This window comes from Pinus tabuliformis, chromosome 8, assembly GCF_031772625.1.
Source record: "Pinus tabuliformis cultivar Carrire ecotype Pingquan chromosome 8, CPIR1, whole genome shotgun sequence".
In the NCBI taxonomy this organism is placed as follows: Eukaryota; Viridiplantae; Streptophyta; class Pinopsida; order Pinales; family Pinaceae; genus Pinus; species Pinus tabuliformis.
The window spans coordinates 1,843,255,355-1,843,280,976 of NC_142294.1; the positions used below are offsets into that span (position 1 = coordinate 1,843,255,355).

At 40.7% G+C, this 25,622-nt stretch overlaps 1 protein-coding gene across 2 annotated transcripts in view; it reads left to right on the forward strand.

The window, feature by feature from the left end:
* LOC149243631 (ARM repeat superfamily protein) overlaps window positions 1–25,622 on the forward strand; it is a 293,501-nt gene that overhangs the window by 180,589 nt on the left and 87,290 nt on the right. For both annotated transcript variants that reach the window (XM_089374589.1, XM_089374590.1), the window contains one exon: window positions 22,488–22,683. In XM_089374589.1, the coding sequence (XP_089230715.1) occupies window positions 22,488–22,683 (196 nt within the window). The remainder of the gene's footprint in view (window positions 1–22,487; window positions 22,684–25,622) is intronic.

Sequence of the window (25,622 nt, forward strand, 5' to 3'; positions counted from 1 at the left end):
CTCATAGGATCAATTCAACATATTTAAGTGAAGATTCTTTCTTTGATCGTTTCTCCCTCCTTGTCTGGGTTAAGAACATCATTGGTTGCTAAACTCTTACCTCCTAACCTAGGCTGGGTCCACTTGGTCCCATGTGGTCCCATTCCTTTGAAAAGATAATTCTTCATGAACCATCTGGGGTACCAATTTCAACAAGGATTTTAGAGATTGGGAAACTCTTTCCCAAGTCATATTCCCTAATCCTAACCCTTAAATCCTACCATCCTTCTCCTAGAAGACATTGTACCTTGCTTAGAAAGCAAGTAAATACTATTCTTCAACCTCTTCTGGAAAGGGATTATTTGGGTCACTCCATATCCACTTATTGATTTATCCTTCATTGGTGACTCCATAATATACCCGGTCTTGTCCCATCGGTGAAAGTCCGTAAATAGTAGGGAGCCTTAGTTGAGGTGACAGTTGTTGATTTCTGGTAGCATCAAATGTGCTTTAAGTCTCAAAATTTGTAGAGAGGCTTAGACACATGCATTCTCGAATACCCTGGAATCGTTTTATAAAATTCCACTCGGAGACAGTTTTATTAAAATAATTAATTATTTTTAATGGGACCCTAAGTCCAAACTTAGGAAATTAAAATAATTAAAGGGTATTAATATAAACTATGGGTGAAACTTCTAGAAGAAGGCGGAGTTCAAGTTAATATGATCCTAGCCATTGATTAGATTCTAATATGGGCTGTTGATTGATCAACGAGAGGATTATAAGAGAAGGCTTGATTGGCACTTGGAGAACACATCGAGAGAGATCAAGAAGATCAAATTTCTCAGAGAGGGCAGCGCAATAGTTGCTAGAGGAGTGATTGAAGATATCTCTTGCACAGAGGGGCAGTGAGTATCCGGAAGAAGGAAGCTTTCCTGGGCTAAAGAGTATGAGGCAGAGAGGGTAGAATGAAGTCCAGAGAGAGGCAGACGCTGGCCCATGTAGAGCTGATGTAGTGGCAGTGCAAGCCTTAGAGGGAGATTGAATTCCTACTAAGGAAATTGAGTTTCAGTAGCCGAGAGCCAGGGTGTGAGGTCGGGAGGTAGAGATTCGGAATTCCAGCCAACAAAGGGTTCGTAGAAGGAGCACCATGATACGCAGCAAGGGTGACGCAGGGACTACATGGGAGTGACGCAGTTCTGCACAGAGGCTCCAGTTCAACGTGATCAGACTTAAATTCTCCCAGTGACAGGGTGAGAGCACTTCACCATTCGTTTTGTCTAGTTTGTGTCTGTATCGGATTGCTAGTTGAGCATCCAAGAATTGTACTAAGATTTACTACAACATAATAATAAAACCCTCAGATCTGTTGCACCGGTTTTTCCACATTGGGTTTTTTTGAGTACATTTGTCCAAAAATAACAATGTTATTGTGTTATATTTTCTTTCTTGCTTAGTCTCTTGTTTCCGCATTTAAATTAATTAAGTGAAGGCTGCAGTGTATGTATTTCAATATTTTCCGTAGGAAACTGCAAATACCTTGTTCATGTAAATCTAACAAGTAGGAGAAATATCATCAGTTGCTGCAGTAGGAATTTCAGTTTAGGAATTTTCACATGGTATCAAAGCCACAAGTGGAACAAGAAGAGTAGTGCCAGAAAACCTAGTGTTGAGAAGAAGAGGGAGATCGAAAACGCTGCAAGAGGCAGCAGTTCGAACCCCAGAGGGTTTGCGCAGTCCTAGCCGAAGGGCTGATTCTCGAGGCAGTCTCTCTCTGAGTGAGTCGACAGAGAGGAAGGACTCCCAGTTCGAAAGTTTGTCGGGAAAGAGAAAGGAGCGCTGAAGCCTTAGCATGAGGAGAAGCTAGTGGGACACAGATTTTTCTGCAAGCAGTTTGCTGGGCGAAAAATCTTCAGAAGAGAGAGGAGAAGCATGGTTGAGAGAATTTCTTCCTCGGAGAATTCCTTGCCAAGGACTTTAAATTCCCATGAGCTGAGCAACAGCAAGGGGCAACAGTTCTACTAACTCCAATAGGGAGTGCGTAGGCTAGCCCAGCAATGACGCAGAGGAGAGAGGAGGTCATTCGACTTTCTATTTGTGGCATAGATGGCAATCAGTGGCTCGAGGGATCCGAATAGGTTGGACAAAGCATCCTACTATGTCATCTAGAAGGCTAGAATGTCATTCCTTCTAGATGAGCATGCCCTCAAGACATATGTTGACAGCGTGGTGGCTGTGCCTATAGATGCAGATTCATTGAAGAAATACAAGGCCGAAATGGCGAAGGCAAAGCATATGATCCTCGACGGAGTGAAGGATCATGTGGTCTGTCACATCGTTAGCAGAGGGACTACTAAGGAGATGTGGGATGCGTTGTCTACGCTATATCAAGGATCTTCCGAGCAGCGGAATATGTACCTTGAGTAGAAACTGAGATCTGCTCAGATGCATAAGGGGGAGCATGTGGATCCGTTCCTCACAAAGCTTCGGGAGACCCGTGAAGAGTTATTTGCTGTGGGGTCTACACCTCAAGACTCAGAGTTGGTTAGATTGCAAATCTTTGTCCAGAGTATCCTAGGTAGGGGGGCTTTACCGAATTGGGATGAGATATGGGTAGCTCTCAAGCAAGAGGAGCTGAGGAGAGACTTGGTCAAGTGCAAGCTTGATAGAAGCAACAGTAGGGGTTGAAGCCCAAGGAGGAGGGAATAATACAACTCTTGCATCGAAGGGACAACAGGAGCAGCGAGGATGTAATAAGGACGTCTCGAAGATAAAATACTTCAGGTGTGGTGAGATGGGTCACTACGCAACTCATTGTCCTCTCAGGAAGAAGGACAAAGATGAGAAGCACGATCCGAAGGCTGCGCCCGCGAAGATTGAGGAAGAGGAGTTCACCATGTCATCAGAGATACCTCCAGGAGGGAGGTGGGATGATTTGGAGTTGTAGTTTGAAAGAGCTACAGATGGGAAAAATCCTTGAGGAGACCACCTCTTGGATCGATACCTTGCTACAGGAGCCCAATTTTGTGGTAGCAAGATGGACTAGTGTTGGATGGTGCCGAGGAGTGTCAGAGAGACAGTTGTAGTGGCTAGGAGCACCAGAGACTAAACAACACAGAGCAGAGTTGGCAGCAGTGCAGATGGCACAGAGCAGAGGTTAGCAACAACGCAGTAGATTCAGAGGGTTAGCATAGAGACTAGCAGTAGTCAGGCTTCAACATTCACGTGGTATCATACTAAACATAGTTAGTTCAGTAATTTGGGATGTTTTTCCATTGCTGATGGAGTAGCAACAACAATTTGCAGTGCAATGGCAGTTGGCAGCAGAAGTGCTAGCAGCAGCACAGATGCAACACTTGAGAGGGAGCTGTAGTACGAATGCACTGTTGATAGTAGCAGTGTCAGCAGCAGTACAGTTGCAGCAGCATCACAGTTGTTGGTGGACAGCATGTCAGACATCAGCAGTGTAGAGGACGATGTTATGAAGTCAAGGTGATGCTTCAATGGGAAGCATTGCTAGAACGCATTCCTCTCTAAGAAGGAGTGTTGATTTCGGGTAGAATCGAATGTGCTCTAAGTCTCAAAATTTGCAGGGAGGCTTAGACACATGCATTCTCCAATACCCAGAAATTGTTTTGGGAAATTCTACCCGGAGACAATTTTATTAAAATAATTAATTATTTTTAATGGGACCCTAAGTCTAAACTTAGGAAATTAAAATAATTAAAGGATATTAATATAAATTGTAGGTGAAACTTCTAGAATAAGGCAAAGATCAAGTCAGCATGATCCTAGCCATTGATTAAAATCTAATCTGGGCCGTTGATTGATCAACGAGAGGATTATGACAAAAGGCTTGATGGGTACTTAGAGAACACACTGAGAGAGGTCAAGAAGATTGAATTTGTCAGAGAGCGTAGCGCAGCCGTTGCTAGAGGAGTGATCGAAGGGATCTCTTGCACTAAAGGGCAGTGAGTATCCGGAAGAAGGAAGCTTTCTTGGGCTGAAGAGTACGAAGCAGAGAGGTCAGAACGACGTCCAGAGAGAGGCAGATGCTAGCCCACGCAGAGCTGATGTGGTGGCAGCGCAGGCCTTAGAGGGAGATCGAATTCCTACTGAGGAAATTGAGTTTCAGTAGCTGGGAGCCGAGGTGTGAGACCAAGAGGCAGAGATTCGGAATTTCCAGCCAACAAAGGGTTCGGAGAAGGAGTAGCGTGATACCTAGCAACGGTGACGTAGACACTGCGTGGGAGTGACACAATTTTGTGTAGAGGGTACGCAAAGGCTCCAGTTCAGCGTGATCAAACTCAGATTCTCCCAGTGACAGGGTGAGAGCACTTCACCATTCGTTTTGTCCAGTTTCTCTCTATATTGGATTGCTAGTTGAGCATCCAAGAATTGTGCTCAGATTTACCACTACATAATGATAAAACCATCAGATCTACTGCACTAGTTTTCCCACATTGGGTTTTTCAGGGACATTTGTCCAAAAGTAACGGTGTTATTTTGTTGTATTTTCTTTCTTGCTCAGTCTCTTGTTTCCACATATAAATTAATTAAGTGAAGGCTGCAGTGTATGTATTTCAATATTTGCCTTAGGAAATTGCAAATAACTTGTTCATGTAAATCCAACAAGTAGGAGAAATATCATCAGTTGTTGTAGTAGGAATTCCCGTTTAGGAATTTTCACAACAGTGGGCTAAGTCTCCATTTGTTTCCCTTGGTCGAGTATTTGCCCTTTAGCGATCCCCTTCAGGTCCCCTGCTAGTTTGAGCGGTAACAGATCAAAAGTGTCAAAGTCTTCTAGTTGCTCGATGCACACCTCCTCCTCAATAACTCCATTGAGGAATGTTGTTTTTACATCCATTTGGTGGATCTTCCACCCCATCTGCACAACCAGAGCAAGAATTGATTTAATGGATGAGTACCTTGCTACAAGAGTGAAGGTCTCTTCATAGTCAATTTCTTCAACTTGAGAGTACCCCTTGGCCGCAAATCTAGCCTTATACTTCTCTATGCTTCGGTCTGTTGCCTCCTTTACCTTGAAGATCCATCTCGAACCCACAATTGATTTATCTGCTGGACTTGGGACCACTTCCCAAACACTGTTCTTTACAATGGATTCGTACTCCACCATTGCATCAACCCACACAGGTTACTCTACTGCTTCCTCGAAAGAGGATGGCTCAGTCTCTATAGTCTCAGTCATTAGAGCCATGTAGCTAGTGTACCAATCATGTGACCTTTTCTGTCTGCAAAAATTTGAAGGAGCACCCATATTCTCCCTCACATCCTGCACCAGCCTCTCAGCTGCCCTGGTTCTTTTCCTGCCTTCTCTGGATGGTTCTACTTGAGTGGTTGTCTCCACTCCCTTCTCCTCTATTTCTGGTTGCTCCACAACTTCTTGAGGTTCCTCCTTTGGAGCTAAAAGCTCCTCCTCTGGTGGGATCTAAAGCTCCCTGTCAAGAGAGCACCTCATCACTTTCTCCTCATCAAGTTTTACATCCCTTCGCACAACTGTGATTCTGAGGGATGGAAAGTACACATGGTAGTTGTGGGGAGTTTTAGTGTAACACACAAATACCCCAATTCTGTCGTCGACTCTAGCTTCTTCCTTGATTCTTTGGAGACATGGTAGTAACCAGAGGCTACAAAAGTCTTGAAGTGTGACACATCCGACTTTCTCCCCGAGAAAGCCTCCTTTAGTGTAATCATCCCTGGAATTCGATGAGGAATCCGGTTTTGCAAATAGACTGTTGTGTTGCATGCCTCGGCCCACAAGTGCAGAGGTAGGCCCACAAATGCAGAGGTAGGCCTTGGTCATGCAACATCACCCTCGCTGCTCCCACAATGTTATGGTTCTTTCTCTTAGCCACCCCATTCTGCTGTGGATTATGGGGTGCTGTCAACTCTCATCAAATGCCTTCTTTTGCACATAAATTTTTAAATTCATTCGACACGTACTCACCTCCATTATTGCTCCTAAGAGCCTTCACCTTCTTGTCAGTTTCTTTCTCAACCAATGCTTTGAATTCTATGAACTTGGAGAATGTCTCATCTTTCTTCCTCATGAAGAAGATCTTTCACTTTCGTAAGAAGTCATCGATAAAAATGACAAAATATTTGTGTCTGGAAGTGGAGGTTGTCGAGAAAGTTCCACAAACATCAGAGTGGATCCTTTCAAGGACTGCATGTGCTTTGTTGTCCCAATCATGGAATGTGGAATTTGTGTACTTCCCCAAGGTACATCCTTTGCACACATCTTGTTGTTGAAGTTATCCTTTGGGAGGCATGTGGTTATTTGCTACATAATATTCAGGGTGCCATGATGCAAATGGCCAAGTCTTCTATGCCAAAGTTCATCGACATCGCGATGCTGCACCTTTTCCGCCTTAGTGCTTAGTGCAACACAATCTTCCACTTCTAGCTTATACAAGTTCTTCACACGAACCCCGATCTGCTTCACCTGTGTCTCAGGAATGCCTTTCCTTTGTTGAAGATCACATCATAACCACAGTCTTCCAAAACTGCAACAAAGATGAGATTTTTCTTTAGGACGGAATGAACATGACATCCTTGAGCCTAAGGGGGGAGCCCGACTCCCTTTGAAAGGTAACTATACCAACCCTGGTCGCGCTTTACCTTCCATTGTGTCCTAGCTCAATGTGCTCAGCAAATCTTTCTCCTCTGAGTCATTGAAAATTCTCTACACCCTGCCATGTGGAACGATGCACCTGAGTCCAAGTGTGAAAATTCCTAGTCCAAGGAAACCCTACTGCAACAAATCTGAATCTACTTCACCTAATTCATTTTTTAAAATTACATTCGTCAAGTTATTCTTTTGAATACTGAAGAAAATTACTTTTGTAGCCTACACTAATTAAATATTTGATCTCATGAAACATAAAACAGAGCAAAGAACAAGATACATAGGACACACTTATTTTTGGACACAATAGTCCCCGGAAAAACCCAATGCGGGAAAACCGATGCAACAACTCTGAGGGTTTTATTATTATGTAGGAGAAATATTTAAATACAAATCTAGGATGCTCATCTAGCAATCATTTATAGAGAAAATACTGGTAGAAAATCTGAGTGAGTTTTACCTCACTTCACTCGGCAGAATTCCGGCTGATCCGACACAAGACTGGCTAACCCCGGCTATTTCTGCATCACCTCTGCTGCCCTCTGCATCAGCTTTCCCGGTTGTTCTGGCAATTCCTGACAGTTCGAGCTATTCCCAGCAGTTCCGGCTTTCCTGGCTGTTTCAATAGTTCCCGATGGTTCTAGCTTCTGCGTCAGCTTTCCCGACTATTCTTACAATTCCACGTAATTTGAGTTGTTCTCGACAATTCCGGCTTCTGCGTGATAGGCAACTTTTCTGCTCTGTTGGCTCTCTCTGCCTCTCTGTCTGTATTCTCGGAAAGTCCTCTCGGATTCTCACTGCCCCTCTGCTGCAGAATGATCACTTAATTCGAAATCCTTAGCAAACCCTGCCCTAGGAATCAAATCCTTGATCAATTCGTGTCTCTGTGTGTGATTCCAAATGGACCCCTGGCCTCCATTTTATACTTTTCTTGTTGCGTCTTCAACGACCGAGATTAAGTCTCTAATCAATATCTAAGATTAAAACATGACTTGACTGCCTTTTAGATCATTTTCACCCATATTTTGATTACTACCCATTAATATTTTAATTTTCCTAAGTTTAAACTTAGGAACCCTAGTAAAAATATTAATTATTTTAATAAAATACAATCCGGGTGGAATTTCACCAAACGATTTCTGGGTTCTTTAGAAATCATGTGCCCTAGTCTCTCCACCAAATTTCAAGGCTAGATCACTTCCAATGCTAAAAAAACTGATACCAAGTACCACACCCCATCATTATGTTGGCCATGCATGCGATAAGGGTAAAGTCAAGCTTGAACTGTTAAGCCAAGGCTTTACTTGTTGCTCTGCCTGAGGTCTTCTTGCTTGCCTTTTTGTGTGGACACTTTTGCATAGTGCCCGAATTCATGACAATGGAAGCATTTAATTTTGGGCAAATCGTTCTTCTTGACCCCTTGGCTGGAATCTGGTTTGGATTGAGATTTCTTCCCTTTTCCCTTCTTTTGCTTTCCAACCAATGCAAAATTTTCTTCTTCGTCGCCCTTGGATGAAGTCCCATCTTTGGTATTCCACCTTGTTTCCTCTTATACCAAATGGGACCATGAGTGCTCCCAATTCAATAGTTTCTCCCTCCCATTCACCGAATCTTGATAGCTATGCCAACTCTTGGGAAGGCCTAAAAGGGCTAGGCTTACCAAGTCTTCTTCAAGAACATTTACACCAACCTTGCCAAGTTCATCATGACATTGAGTGAACCTGCTCAGATACTGCTGAATAATGTCATTCTTCTGCATCTTGATACTTCGAAGTTTATGCTTGAGCACCAGCTACTTGTGGTCACTATTATCCGCTAACAATTCTTTCAGTGCTTTCCACATTGCGAACGAAGTTTCTTTTCCGTGGAGATTTGAGACAATGTGATCCCATACTCCCTCCAAGATTATTCTCCTCACCTTTGCTACATATTTCTTCCACTGAGCAAGGTTCTGGGCATCAGATTCGGGTGGTTTTTGCAACAATTGTCTTGATATATTCTAGCAATCCATTGTCATCCAATATTGCATCCATGCGATTCTTCCATGCAACAAAATTAGAGGTGCCTTCCAAGGCATACTCTAGCCTCAGCTCGTTGAAGGTCATCTTCTCAGCTCTGAAGAGATCCTATTGCATTGAACTCCAAATTCGAACCTCTTGAGAAACAACTTCGAAATTCCCGCTCTAATGTGAATACAACACCTAATACCATGTAGAAATTATGGTGTAGATTTGCAATTGCATATGAAGTTTTAATCAAAATCACAAGACACAAACCTACCCTACTGCTCTGCAGACATCAGTTCACAATTTAGAACAAAAATCTCGGACATGCAATAAGAAATCACACACATGCAAATATTATTTCTCCTGGTGAAAGCAATCTGCTAAAAACCCCAATGCCAGCTTGCATTAATTTGATGAATAGAGATGTATTACAATTGCTTTGCTCAACTGAGCACAACCTACAAGTGCATAACCTATCTCTCTGTGCACTAAGAAGCTTTGACCTAGACTTAATCAATTTCTACCCTGCTTGAACTCCTATTTCCTTGTGTTGTTCCTTGAGAAATTAGGCCCCTATTATTTAAGAATTTCTCCAGAATGGATTGCGCAATTCCTTGGATTGATCATCTGACTATATGCAATACCTATACACTCAAGACTAGTCTACAACTGATGTTACAATGCCTTGGAATCTCCACCAAGCCTAGGGAACTCAAATTCTTTGCATGCACTAACTATTTTGTGTTGATTGTACAATTAACTGGATGATCACTAAGTTTGATTGAAGTCCCACTGCACAACTGACCCTCCATTAGTTCCTCCAATAGCTAGAATTAGTTTAACTGAAAACAACCATAGATAACTGACCTTGATTTTTACAAATTAGCAATGACATATGCTTAATTGAACTCTAACTCCTCTAATAGTTAGAACTAGTTTAACTGAAAACAACCTTAGATAATTGACCTTGATTTCTACAAATTAGCAGCGACACATGCTTAACTGAACTCTAACTCCTCCAACTTGAATTTACTGAGTAAACTGGGTGACGCAAGCCATGTCACACAAGTTAACTGCATCCAAGTTGTCTGCTGATGTGGAAATTCAAATTTTCTCAATTTAATGAAGGCAAAATCAAATTGAGAATTTCTTGTCGCATTTTTCAACACCCCCACCACCTTTCTCTACGGTCGGAGCACTACAAGGACATGGGTTGAGAAGAATCAACGCAATGAAACCATCCCTCAGATACGTGACCCTTTCATTGCCACTGATATAAATTCTAACGCTGCTCTTCTATTGTAATGTTCTAGGCATTTGAGCCATCAATTGCCTTGGCTACAATTTTCTTAGGGATCCATCCAGATATAGTGACCGAAGATTTCATTTAAAGCGAAGAATGTAGCATAATAATGGCTGATATTTGAGTAATGTGATCGTTGAAAGCTACACACCTGTAATGTCATCACATAGGAATGCTCTCGATTAAAAGTCTCAAAGCCGTTTGGTTGCTCGATGTACACCTCCTCCTCAATAACTCCATTGAGGAATGTTGTTTTTACATCCATTTGGGGGATGTTCCACCCCATTTGTGCAACCAGAGCAAGAATTGATCTAATGGACAAGTACCTTGCTACAGGAGTGAAGGTCTCCTCATGGTCAATTCCTTCAACTTGAGAGTACCCCTTGGCCACAAACCTGGCCTTATTCTTCTCTATGCTTCCATCTGCTACCTACTTTACCTTGAAGATCCATATGGAAGCCACAACTGATTTATCTGCTGGTCTTGGGACCACTTCCCAAACACTGTTCTTTACAACGGATTCGTACTCCTCCACCATTGCATCAACCCACACAGGTTGCTTTACTGCTTCCTCGAAATAGGATATCTTGGTCTCTACAAGCTCAGCCATTAGAGCCATGTAGCCAATGTACCGATCAGGTGACCTTCTCTTCCTGCGCAAATTTGAAGGAGCACCCACATTCTCCCTCGCATCCTGCACAAGTCTCTCAGCTTCCCTGGTTCTTTTCCTGCCTTCTCTGGATGGTTCTACTTGAGTGGTCGTCTCCACTCTCTGCTCCTCAATTTGTGGTTGCTCCACAACTTCTTGACGTTCCCCTTTGGAGCTATAAGCTCCTCCTCTGGTGGGATCTAAAGCTCCCTCTCAAGAGAGCACCACATTGCTTTCTCCTCATCAAATTTTACATCCCTTCACACAAATGTCATTCTGAGGGATGGCAAGTACACATGGTAGTTGTGGGGAGTTTCTGTGTAACCCACAAATACCCCCAATTCTGCTGTCGACTCTAGCTTCTTCCTTGATTCTTTGGAGACATGGCAATAAATAAAGGCTCCAAAAATCCTGAAGTGCGACACATCCGACTTTCTCCCCGAGAAAGATTCATCTGGTGTAATCATGCCCAGAATCCTTGAGGACTCTAGTTTTGCAAATAGACTACTGTGTTGCATGCCTTGACCCACAAGTGCAGAGGTAGGCCTTGGTCATGCAACATCACCCTCGTTGCTCCCACAATGCTACTGTTCTTTCTCTCAGCCACCCCATTTTGCTGTGGGTTGTGGGGTGCTGTCAACTCTTGTCGAATGCCTTCTTTTGCACATAAATTTTTAAATTCATTTGACATGTACTCACCTCCATTATTGCTCCTGAGAGCCTTCACCTTCTTGCCGGTTTCTTTCTCAACCAGAGCCTTGAATTCTACAAATTTGGAGAATGTCTCATCTTTCTTCCACATGAAGAAGATTCAACAGCTTTATGAGATGTCATCAATAAAAATGACAAAATATTTGTGTTTGGTAGTGGAGGCTATTGATAAAGGTCCACAAATATCAGAGTGGATCCTTTCAAGGACTGCATGTGTTTTGCTGTTCCAATCATGGAATGTGGATTTTGTGTACTTACCCAAGGCACATCCTTTGGATACATCCTGCTGCTTAAGTGCTCCTTTGGGGAGTCCTGTGGTTATTTGTAGCATAATCTTCAGGGCGCCATGATGCAAATGGCCAAGTATTCTATGTCAAAGTTCATCGACAACGCGACTCTGCACCTTGTCTGCCTTAGTGCTTAAGACAACACAGTCTTCCACATCTAGCTTATACAGGTTCTTCACACGAACCCCGATATGCTTCACCTGTCTCATGGCTTTGTCTCTCAAGAATGCCTTTCCTATGCTGAAGATCACATCATAACCACAGTCTTGCAAAACTGCAACAGAGATGAGATTTTTCTGTAGGCCTAGAACAAACATGATATCCTTGAGCTTGAGGGGGGAGCTCGAATCCCTTTGAAAGGCGACTTTACCAACCCCGGTCGTGCTGTACCTTCTGTTATCTCCCAGCTCAATGTGCATCTGCAAATATTTCTCCTCTAGGTCACTAAAAAGCTCTCTACACTCTGTCATGTGGAACGATGCACCTGAGTCCAAGTACCGCATGCTCTCGATCACTGTGTTAGCCATGCATGCGATAAGAGTAAAGTCAAGCTCGAACTGTGAAGCCAATGCTTCACCTGCTCCTCCTCTTAAGGTCTTCTTGCTTGCCTTTCTGTGTGGACATTTCATGCCATAGTGCCCGAATTCATGACAATGGGAGCATTTAATTTTTGACAAATCTTTCTTCTTACCCCCTTGGCTGGACTCTGGTTTGGGTTGAGATTTCTTCCCTTTCCCCTTCTTTCTCTTTCCAACCAATGCAAAGTTTTCTTCATCCTCGCCTTTGGATGAAGTCCCATCTCTTGTATTCCTCTTATTTCCTCCTGTACCAAATCAGACCATAAGCACTCCCAATTCAATAGTTTCTCCCTCCCATTCACTGAATCTTGATAGCTATGCCAACTCTTGGGAAGGCCTAGAAGGGCTAGGCTTACCAAGTCTTCTTCAGGAACATTTACACCAACCCCGCCAAGTTCATCACGACATTGTGTGAACCTGCAAAGATAATGCGGAATAGTGTCATTCTCCTGCATCTTGATACTTCGAAGTTCATCCTTGAGCACCAAATTCCTATGGTCACTATTATTCTCTAACAATTCTGTTAGCGCTTTCCACATTGCGAGCGAAGTTTCTTTTCTGTGGAGATTTGAGACAATGTGATCTCGTACTCCCTCAAAGATTATTCTCCTCGCCTTGGCTACATCTTTCTTCCACTGAGCAAGGTTTTTGGCATTCGATTCTAGTGGTTTTGCAACATCTGTCTTGATGTATTCTAGCAATCCAGTGTCATCCAATATCGCCTCCATGCGATCCTTGCATGCAACAAAATTAGAGGTGCGTTCCAAGGCATACTCTATCGTCAAACTGTTCAAGGTCATCATCTCAGCTCTGAAGAGATCCTGTTGCACTGAACTCCAAATTCGAACCTCTTGAGAAACAACTTCAAAATTGCTGCTCTAATGTGAATACAATTTTGATACCATGTAGAAATTATGGTGTAGATTTGCAACTTCTTATGAATTTTTAGTCGAAATCATAAGACACAAATCTACTCTATTGCTCTGTGGATATCAATTCACAATTTACAACAAAAATCTTAGACATGCAATAAGAAATCACACACATGCAAATAGTATTTTTCTTGGGGAAAGCAATCTGCTAAAAACCCCAATGTCTGCTTGCATTAATTTGATGAATAGAGATGTATTACAATTGCTTTGCTCAACTAAGCACAACCTGCAAGTGCATAACCTATCTCTTTGCTCACTAAGAAGCTCTGACCTAGACTTAGTCAATTTCTTCCTCTGCTTGAGCTCCTATTTCCTTGCATTGTTCCTTGAGAAATTAGGCCCCTATTATTTAGGAATTTCTCCAAAATGGATTGCGCAATTCCTTAGGCTGATCATCTGACTGCATGCAACACCTGTACACTCAAGACTAGTCTACAACTGATGTTACACTGCCTTGGAATATCCACCAAGCCTGGGGAACTCGAATTCTCTGCATGCACTAGCTATTTTGGGTTGATTGATCAATTAACTGGATGATCATTGAGTTTGACTGAAGTCCCACTATACAACTTGTTATCGTTCTGTGATTTTGAAGATTGGCAAGACAAAGTCACAAAAGATACATCAAACCACTTAGGAGTCTAGGATCTAGCCCTCCTAGACCCAGAGAGGGCTCTCTCTGTATATTTAGGATTTAGCTTTATTTCCAATGCTTTAATGTGTTAGGCTAGATAAAATAATGAAAGAAATTTATCACTTGATTGCTTGGTTGTTTGTTTGTTTGGTTGGGGTAGATCATATTTGAATCCTTTCCATTGGGCTATCATTGTTTTTCTTGCTCTTGAGATTATATTGTCTGTGGACTTTTAAGATAGCATTCTCAAATCCATGTTTATAGTCATCAGATTCTTCAGATTCCAGTTCTGTTTGAGTTAATAAAAACAATTCCTATTCTTCTTGTGTAAGAAAAACAGAACTATCTTCATTTGTTCCCATTAAATTAATTTGATTTTCGTCAACTTCTTCAACTACACTTATATCTTCATCAGCATAATTTTCTTGAAATGGCGGCCTAATTTGCTGATCTAGGCCTCTTTGATCTCTTTGTCTGATTTGTGGAGTGTTTCTCCTAGGGTTTGGATTTTGGCTCTGTTGGATAGGTGTGTTCTTCCTAGGGACATTTCTTTCGTTCAAACTTAACTTCTCCATCATTCTTTCCATAGTCCTTACTAAGGAATCAATTTTGGCTTCTGCTGCAGAAGTTGAAGCTTCTTCCTTTATAGTAACCCTTCTTTCAATTTTCATCCTAGCTCTTTTTGCTTGTAAATTTGCTTCTACACTCACAACATCTCTTTGCATTGCTTCTAATGTTGGAGAATTCCTTTCCCTAAGCTGGTAAGACATATCTGTATCAAAACCATCTGGGAACTTTATCAAGGCTAAATCTTGGGGTGGTTTAAGATTTACAGGTATTGCATTATAGGTATTGTTGAATCTAGCACAATAGTCCTGTACACTTTCACCTACCTCCCTTTTAATATTTTCATATTCTGATAGAATCTGTAAAGGATTCTTCTTGACTTCCCATCTATTAAGAAAGGTTTGGTGGAATGTAGGGAGATCATTTATACTATTTGCAGGCAAAGACTTAAACCATTTTTTGACTTCTCCTCCTAAACTTTGAGCAAACATTCTGAGCTTAATACTTTCGTCATCTACCTCTTGTAGGTCAAAACAATCATTCATTTTATCCACATGTTGTTGGGCTGTTAAGGGACTTGCCCCATCAAATAGTGTGATCTTGGACTAATAGTCTTGTGGCATATTAGCCAATGGGGCTGGTAACACCGAAGGAGCATACCTGGCAGCCATGATTGGTGGTGGTGGTGGAGGACCACTTGAAGGAAGTTGAACAGTGGATGAGGGGATTTGAACAGTGGATGAGGTTGGACTAGTACTAGGTGGAAATGAGAGTACAGGAATTTGAACAACCTTATGTTGAAGGATGAAAGAAGGGGTAGGAATTGTGGAGGCAGTAGGACTTGGTGACTAAATATGTGCAAGTTGAGATCTGAAGGAAGAAGTTGCTATGTTTAAGGCATTAAATTCTACTGAATGTTGGAGATAAGCATCATCGATTTTGGAGGTGAGATCTGTCACTAGATCTGTCACTAGATCTTGTAGATCTTGTAGAGGTGATTCAGTTTGTGAAGAAAGTTCTCTCACTGGGCTCTTTGGTAAGATTGATGGATCAAAGATAATATGATCTTTCCAATTCTTTGATTTAGTCCTGAATAAGCCTTGTTCAAAGTGTAAATCAAATTGGATATCTTGAAAGGTAACAAAGTTTTCAGGAAGTGAGTTGGCTCTGTGAAGAAATCTACTGCTTGTCTGACTCTCAGTTCTAGGAGTTTTCCTTAAGATCTTTTCAGGATTGTCCACTATGGTAGGAGGATTTGGATCTGGATGGGATCTAGTAGAGATTCTTTTGGGAGCCAGTGTTCAGATCTAAAACATAGATAGACTGAATATACAAAAATAGAAAAGAAACCAATCTTAGGAATAAACTTATCATACAAATATTTTAACTGGGTACTCTAAATTCGAATGAAAGGATAAATTTTCAATAGTCCCCAATATGGTCGCCACTATGTTATCGTTTTGTGATTTTGAAGATTGACAAGACAAAGTCACAAAAGATACTTCAAATGGCTTAGGAGTCTAGGATCTAGCCCTCCTAGACCCAGAGAGGGCTCTCTCTGTATATTTAGGATTTAGCTTTATTTCCAATGCTTTAATGTGTTAGGCTAGATAAAATAATGAAAGAAATTTATCACTTGATTGCTTGGTTGTTTGTTTGTTTGGTTGGGGTAGATCATATTTGAATCCTTTCCATTGGGCTATGGAGTCAAAGGCTGGGTGGTAACATCAATTTTCCAAAGCATTTACAAGGCAAGCTAACTGTCTTTATTGGATCTAAAAGCAGAGTGAGAAATGAGATGACAGAAAAGTGATATCAGTAATGATTAAAAAGCAATTAAGTATTTTTTAATCATACATCAGAGGAAAACATTTAGATTGCAAACACAAATAGAAATAAGGTGCTCCAACAACATATCTTAAACTAGAATTTATGCTTTACAATAAGACTTAATGATGCATAAATGAATAAAACAGAGATACATTCAGCACAAAAAGGAAGACATCACCAGGTCAAAACAGATCAAGTATCTTGCAAACGGTCCTTTTTATTGATGCTCCAGCTCAAAATTACAATGCTCCAAAGAGAAAAGATAGTTCAAATGACTTGGGTCCAACCCCTAATACTTCCAATGCATGAAGTATTTAACAAAAACCTACAGCGATTGCCTTATACACTTGGCAATCTGTTATTAATTACATTGAAAGAAAATCGACTAGTGTAACCACGAAGTGGCCACGCTGAGAAAACTGGGACATCTGGTCCTCTTTTTTAGGGATGTTGTTGCTTGAGAAATCAATTTAATTGTAGTGGCTCTGCTGACATGGTTGGTGCTGACTCAGATCTACATTGTCACTTCAATCATCCTTGTCTCGTTCTTCTTGATAATCACACAGGTCACTCCATGCTTCATCTGGAATCTTGATCTTCATTAGCCTCTTGTATATTTCATCAGCTTCAGTGTATTTTGCAAAAGTTGGTTTGACTACAAAAATATGCTTCAGTTCATGTTCAATGTAGATCTGATTGCTGATAGCTTCTAGCAATGCCTTTCTTGTTATGCTACCTTTGATGTTGGAAAGATTTGCAGCATCCGTGGCTATGCCCTGGAGTTTCTTGACATAGTCCTCTCTGGCCATGAGTTTGTCATTTATGACAAACAGAGAGGGGAGACCTTTCTGATTTAAAGGCTGAATTCTGTTGAAGAACCTGTTCACTGTTAGCTCCAAATTTTGACATTTTTCTTCTAGCTGTACATTCAAGCTCTTCTTAGTCAGCACCTTCTTCACCTGAAGTATAGTCTCTGTCCTGTCTGCTACTCCTAGTTCTTCCAGCTCATACCTGTTTCTTGAATTTAGAAATTTGATTATCCTATTGGCTGTTGCTGGCATGTCTCCCAGCTCTTCATTTGTAGCTAAAATAGCTTCTTTAGCTTTCTCAACTAATTCTTTCTGTTCAAAGATAATTTGGATGCTAGGCCAAATTTCATTCATACCATTGATTATGTTATTCCAAATAATCTCCTTAACTCTTCCTAGAGTGTTCCCAATAGATGATTCTTTCTCTGATTTTTGCAACCTTTCAATTAAGGTCCTTGCCCTCTGCATCTCTACTGAGTGTTCACTTTCAGCTCTTTTGATTTGGTCCTGCAGAACATTAACTTGGGTTTCTAATCTTTTAATCTCCTCAGTCTAAAGATTCATGCCCTCCATGGATCTGGCTAGCTGTTTTGTACTGCTTCCTGTCCCTATAGCAACAGTTGCTGGTGTGGCTGTAGGAAGAGCTGAGAGAGGAAGAGCTTCCATAGTAGTGTTGGCCATCTGTGCTGCCTTATCTTTCTCTTGTATCATTTTCTCCATCTCTGCTTCCATTTGTTTAATTTGGAGGGATTGTTCTATTATTAACTTCATCATTTCGACCTTCTGACTCTCTGTTTCCTCTATCTCTTTGGTCAAGGGATCATGTGTTGTAGGCATTTTGAGCTGCTTCTTCAAAGTTACTATATCCAACTCCTTTTTCTTGATTACTTCTTCTACTGCTTTTACATCTGAAGGATCATACCCAATTCTCACTACTAAGTCTTCCAAAGACTTAATTCTGTTGTCCTTTGACTGAGATGAAATCTTTTCCATCTTTAGCTGAGATTGAGCATTTGACAAGGCCACCTACATTTTAAACAAACTCATGGATGTACTGGTTAGAGTAGAGGAAATCATTTCACCTGTTTGTTTGTGCATTTCTAGCTGATCAATAGGATGAACGTTCTTGACATCAAATTCAAAAGAAGTCTGTTTGTAATCGGCTGGAGTTTTAGGTTCTGCTGTCTGTGCCTCCAAGAATGCCATATGCATTTTTCCTTTTTCTGAATCAAAGGCTGAGAGAAGTCTGCCTTGAGAAGTTGCACTTTGTTTCCAAAATTGAGCATAAGTGCTCTTTTTCAACATCTCATTCCTGATCTTTATCTCTCTGAAGGTGTCCAAGATGTTCTCCTCCTTTTCTCCAGTTACATTTGTAGATGAGGAAACTTGAAGAGACTGCTGCCTTTCTGAAATTGGAGTGTCAGGAAAAGATTGACCTCCAGTTGGGGATGAATCCGGAATGTCAATGAGATTGATGACTGTTTGTTGCGGTGATTCTTTGCCTATGTCCATGTGTCTCCTGGCCCTTTTTCTAAATTTTAGTTTGAATTCAGTCTCTGATGACTGATCCTCTCTTGGTCTTTTCCCTGTTGCTCCCTCTTCTTGTTCCTTGCCTTTGTCTGACCTATCTTCTGTTCTCTGCCTTTCCTGCTGTCTTGGGGTTTGTACACTTGAGGAAGAGATTACTTGTTCCTCAACCTCTTGTAGTGTATCAGGCATCCACTCAATCTGGTTCATGTATTTTTCAATTTCAGGCCTTTGAGTGTGAATATAGGCTGTTGACTTGTTCTCCACCCTTTTCTTGGAGATGATGCCCCATGGATCATAGGACCATGTAAAACTGTGGGTGAATTTCATTTCCTTCAATCTCTTATCTGCCTCTTCCCCTGCTGCTTTGCTGTTACAAATGAAAGGACCAATCTGGGATTTGATCCTAAATTGTGACTTTTTCTTGGCTGCTACAAAATGCACTTCATCTGCATTGATCATTTGTCTGATGTATTCAAGTGCAAAGATCCTCATGGGGAGGAACTTTGGCAGCTTATAAGGAGCCAACTCACAACCATATACTCTTAATTCAGTGTAATTTTGGTACAAGTACCAATCACCTGTTCTTGCTTGGTTTGTCAACTGCATAATCCTTCTAATTTCTTCACTGATTCTGGGTTTTGCAGTCCCACTAAGGAGGCTCATTGCTGGGTGAAGAAACATTTCTACAAATGTCTTGTATCTGAAGCCTTTTTGGTCCTTCATCACTAATGTTGTCCATAAAATAACAGATTGGGGTTCACCTTCCTCATTCAACTTGCTCATTGAAAACTGGAACTTGTCTACCTGAAAATAAACAAACATATATACCAAAATTGAGGAGTATTGAAACACTTCCTCTGTGAAGAAATTGACAAACTGCTCATGGATAGCATCTGCTAGAAATTGATTGAAATTGAAAAGGATAGAGGGCTTGGATTCTGTTGATAAAATAGACAGAAAACCTATGATAGCTTCATCAAGCCATTGATTTGAATAATAGCCAAGTAAATAAGAAAGAACAGTGACAATGTGTCTGGTTCTGTCAAGGAAAACAGAGGAGGAATAAGGAGGATTCTTGTTTGGCAGAGGTGTTTGCTCAGTCATGAAGAGTTCTAAGGTTTTAGCTCTCTTAGAAAAATCTAGTTTCTGATACATTTTAGTGAGAATCTCATGGGAAAAGGGAGTAGTTCCTTCAATAACAGGAGCCTGCATCATCTGCATAATAGACTTGGCATCTATAGTAAACAATATATGTCCTGTTGGGGCCATCACTGCCCTTTGTTGTGGATTGTAGCATGAGTGGCATTTTCTAATTAATTCTGGGCAACTATGGGTTTTAGGGAAGATATAGAAAGGTAAATTAGTGTCCCATAGGCCTATGTCATCCACTTCATCAACAAATTTATCCTCCCACCAACAGTAGATGTCAAATAAATCAAACTCTAAGAGTGTTTCATGTATCTTAAAATCCTTGTCTGCAAGTGGTATGTGATCCAAATCCAATGGTGGGTGCACCATTGGATTAAACACCTCTTGTTCCTTTTTCTTTGGTGCCATGGTTGTCTTTTGTAAAACCTTTGAAAACTGAACTGTGTTGAATTTGTAACAGAAGGGGATAAGAAGAAATGGGAATTCAGAGAAGGAGAAAGAAAAGGAATAAACCAGAAGCGGGGTTCAAGAAAGGGAATGTATGATCACTGCAGAAAAATAGATCCTTCTGCAACTGTACTGCTGTATGAGCATGCTCACTGCTTTCACTGTGTATGCCTGGATGAATTTGAATTGCACCTGCGAATGAAGAGAGCATGTTAAAATTTGTAAATGGTGTGAAATGGTGCTTTTGTAGCTTTGGGGTGTTCCCGTTGGATTGGCCTGACTTGGCGCGGGTCCGTTGGCTAACGGTCCAGCCAATTCAATGCGCAACAGTGAGAATGGAGGTGATAGGCAGATGGGACGGGATGGCGTCGTGAGGTGGTGGGAGTGATAAACGGTCACAATGGGAGAGTGGTTTAGTTAAAGGCATAAACCACTTTTCAGGGGGCCCTGGGAGTGGTAAGTGGAATGATGGGGGGGGGGGTGCGAAATCCTGAGAGCACGACACGTTAGTGGTTTGAAACCACTGATTTCGGAACCCCCCCCGGGATTAACTTTCGGAGGGTGAGGGGGGCGACCGAAAAAGCATGTGGGCCGTTAGATCATATGGAGTAAGCGGAGATTAGGTGAGAGATGGGGGCGGGTAAGGTTGGATGTGACGGGTAAGTGATTGGTGGGGTAGGGAAATACATAGGGGGGCGGACTATAGGATATAGGGGTATAGAATAAGGTTAGGAAACATAACAAAAACCCCTTCCCCTTTTAATTTCTTTTCCCAACCTTAGGAAAAACATTGAGATGTGTCACCACAAAAAGAATTTTTCAGGTCTTTTTCCCTTTGAATTTTTCTCAATTCTACCTACCCTTACTTTTTCCCTCTGAATTTTTCTCAACTCTAAAAGCAGAGTGCATTTGGAGTTGCAGACCCTTTCACTTTTTCTTTCATTTCTAACCTACTCTATCACTTATTTCTCCCATTGGTCCAGATTAAACAGTTGAACCAATTTTATTTCTACCTAGCTACTGATTTGCCAAGATTAAACTGTTTGGCAGATCTTTATTTTCTACCCTATCAACAGAAATTGAAATTTGTTCAATCATGCTTAGACTGTATGATTTGAACAACATTTGGGGTTTTCTTTTTCTTCTTATTTTTTCTCTTTTGTTCTTTTTCTTCTTTTTTTATATACCCTCTTTTCATTTCATTTCATTTCTCTTTTTTTTGTGAAATCAATTGAATATTGAAATCTGTGAACAATTTGAAATCTGCAAACTGTGAAATACTCAATCACCTTGAGATCCTATAAATTATAGGACCCTAACACAACTGACCCTCCACTAGTTCCTCCAACAGTTAGAACTAGTTTAACTGAAAACAACCTTAGATAATTGACTTTGATTGCTACCAATTAGTAATCACACATCCGTAACTGAACTCTAACTCCTCCAACTCGAATTTACTTAGTAAACTGGGTGACACAAGCCATGTCACACTAGTTAACTGTATCCAAGTTGTCTGCTGATGTGGAAATTCGATTTTTTTCAATTTAATCAAGGCAAAATCAAATTGAGAATTTCTTGCTGCATTTTTCAACACCGTGGTGCCTTCCTCTACGGTCGGAACACTACAAAGATGTGGGTTGAGAAGAATCAATAGAATGCAACCATCCCTCGGACATGTGACCCTTTCGTTGCCACTGATATAAATTCTAATGCTGCTCATCTGTTGCAACGTTCTAGGCATCTGAGCCATCAATTGTCTTGGCTGCAATTTTCTTGGGGATCCGTCCAGATATAGGGACCAGAGATTTCATTAAAAGTGAAGAATGGAGCATAGTAATGGCAGAGATTTGAGTAGTGTGGCTGTTGAAATCTACATGCCTGTACGGTCATCACATAGGAATATATATATATATATATATATATATATAAAGTGGGTCTGCAAAAAAAGAAGAAGATCAACATCGACATGCTGAAGTCATACCTATAAAAAAAATATAAGTGACTTGCGCAGCTAAGGAGATTCCTGTTTATGATGCTTTGAGGACAAAGCATTCCTTAAGAGGGCGGCACTGTAACAAACATAAATATATATTAAATAATAATTAGTTATTGAAGAGGCATGTCCGAAAGGACATGACTATTTGTGAAGGGTCACCTTGCCAATCATATAAGCAGGGCCCTCATTGTAACATTCAACCAATCTATTATATATATATATATATATACACACGCACACACTTGTGTACACGACATTTTAAAGTACAAACAGACACTGTTTGTTTACCACATAAATTAAATGGTATAAAACTTTGTGATGTTTAGGTTATATATGGTATTGCATAAATTACTGTGCATATGGTTTCAGCTGTAGATTTGTCATCATATTATTATCTAACAATGACAATCAAACATTTTTCTAATATACAGGTATGGAGAAATATTCAATGAAATGCTTGGAGAGATGGAGAGGCATACTGGAGATAAGGAACGCCGCACCGTATGGCTCCAGCATATTGAGCCACTGATTGAGGGAATGGGATTGGTTATCCTAGCTTATTTCAGGCGTTTATTTCCCCTTTTCTTTCTTTGGTTGCATGCAAAGGATGATGCCACAGTGATACTGGTATGATTTAAAATTGAGTTCTTACAAATTCTGGTTTATTTCTCCTTTTATTTTCTGGTCTAATGCTTGTTCTAACTTCCCAATTTTCCAAAATGAATGCACTGTTTCATTTGCATGAAATTATGAATTCTGGCTGGGGACTGGTTTGATGCATTATTTATCCAAATTTATTATTATTATTTTTTTGTTGGTTTGACCCATGGCGGATTTGAACATTGAATCTTATGCTTTACATTATACTTCATAACATGATGATCACCAATTGAGCTGCCTATTAAAACTACATCTTATATTAAAAAATAGATATTTACAGAAGGAAAGGCAAAATTGGAAGGGTATATATGCTATATAAATTGTACAATCATACGATGATAACGGTATCCTCTTCCTCTATTCTACGAGAGCAGAAATAAAATCAGAATATGCTGGAGCATCTAGTTCTCTAGCATATCTAGTGAGCAAAATTCCTTTAGCTAACAATTGCATACATAGAGCTTTCACATCACTTACAACAGAAGCACTGAATTGAACTAACCTCATCAGAAACAAATATTGCATCTCAGATTCTAAATAGTGAACAATGCACTAACACTTATGGGGCTCCAAATTACTGTGGAAGCAGAGAGCACAGGATATTTGGAGGCACCAAAGATTGCAGCTCTCCAATCATCAGTGCACCTTTCCCTGAAGTAAAACTGAGTGTTGATCCTGTATGTGCTGCCTGCAGTCTCTAGCAAATTGGCAGACACAAAATATGTGCTTCATCATTGCTGGCTTACCACAAACTACGTAAAGCTTGTCCATCAGTCTACTTTTAGCCAAATACAGCCCTTGGATGGAAACCCCTGCTAAAGTACTAGCCTTGCAAAGATCCAAAGATTGTATGAGAAACAAATGGACCAAATGCTATGTAATTTACAAAACTACCTATCCTCAGGATTGAGATAAGTTTATCGAGCATTAAGAACCAGTGCGAAGACATGCTCTTGGTGTAACAGGGAGTAATATTTTGGGGTATTATACCACTGAAGCTGCTTATCAAATACTCACCACCAATGTCTCCACAAGGGTCCCCACATATCAGAAGTCAGCTTGAAGAAGTCTTTTGGAGGAAGAAACCCAACAAGAAGGCCTTTCGCTGAGCTAATACCCTCCAGTTCTTTCAAGTTCTAGCCTCAAAAGCGAAAATATCTTGCCAACTAGAAAAGCCTTTTCTACTCAATGTGCATGCTTGGAACCTTGAGAGTTTGGTAATGCATTGGTTGTGGTGTTCAGAGCTCTAGATTGGGTGCCAGTCTAGATCCCAACTTACTTTGCTTCCCAAATACTTTCACTTAACCAACCTGGCAACATATTTCCAAGTCCCCTAAATCCTTTTGCAGATAAAGGGCTTGGTTATCCAAATACATGTGTTGACAATAATATATCACAAAGTTCAAAAGAGCCATAGGTCTTTTAGCACCTGTTGGGCTGAAATAAATTGATGGCATAAGAGGACATGCCAAGGAGAATCCTCTAAACAATGAACATGTCATCACCAACTGAGCAACTAGAATACTTCCTGCATAGCAACATAAGTAAGATCCAAATCCACCTCCTTTGACATATTGCTGTAGATATTTTCTAACTCATTGGAAATAGATTCTGCATTGTACTACAATTCTGACAGCACATGGTTTGGGTTTGGCATTGATTAAATTTGATTCGGGTTTGAATTTTCCAATGAGTTCAGATGAGATTCGGTTTTAAGTTCGACTATATATATAATAAATTAATAATGCTATATTTCTTTGTAAATTTTGTTGGTTTTCTAGTAGAAGGATAGACTAGGACAATTTTCTTCCAGATTTTGACTTCTTAGAGCATTCAAGTCATCGAGTAGTTACACAAGAAAATTTCAACCATTAAGCACAATAGAGTAGTAGAGATCACAATGAGACAATGAAACAAGAGACACAAAAATACCCTGGGAAACCCCACTCCAAGGTAAAAAAACTCAGCAACCTTTCCTTTTGAGAAATTGTCCAATTCAACCAATTTGTACATCTCATTCTTCCAGTCAAAATGTAAAACGATTGACCACATTCAATGTCCAGTCAAATCAAATCAAAGGAGAGAGAGTCAACATTTAGTTCACTGGTCAAAGGGTATAATTTCGGCCTGCAGTAGCTAGTCAAAGGGCCAAAATTCAGTCCTGTAATTCCACAGAGAATCTTGGTCAAACTGCAAGGTTTGACCTGTGGTCAATGCCCAGAACCTGGTCCAGAACTTGATCAACAGAACAGTCAAAGATCAGAGAATATTTGGCCTCCAACTTCAGTCAACAGCTTGGTCAAACAGCAGGAGAAGAGTCCAAGTCAAAGCTGGTCAACGCAGAGAACAGAAAGTCAACTTGCTGGTCAAAACATCCTTCTTCCTCTGCACATGTGAGCAAATTGCTTGAGAACAGATCTGAATTTGTGAGTGATGTGATGATCAAATAAGGAGATCCTTTTGTCAATATATAGGTGTTCAATTGGAGGGGTGTTGATCAAACCCATTCAAGAGGTGGGGCTGACCTGTCAAAATAGGGCCGACCTGTCAAAGCAGAAAAATCAATAATTTCTCTTTTCACTTTGATGATGAAAATACCGACCGCAGCTACAATTTCTCAACACTCCCTCTTAGCCAGGGAGGTTCTTTTCATTGACTTCAACATATGTACAAATTTTATCATAAGGAAAGGTTGAAAGCATCAAGCTCATCCCACAAGCCAAAACCAATGGCATCAAGGTCAGAACCCAACTGGCCATGGGATCAATTGATATTGTTAATGAGGCCAAACTCTCCAACCATATGAAATGGTTTCTCAACCAAGCACAATGACCCAAGAGAGTAATCAAAGTCAATCTCTCCAACCATCCCACTGGTCTCACAGTGAAATCCAATGACCCAATAGA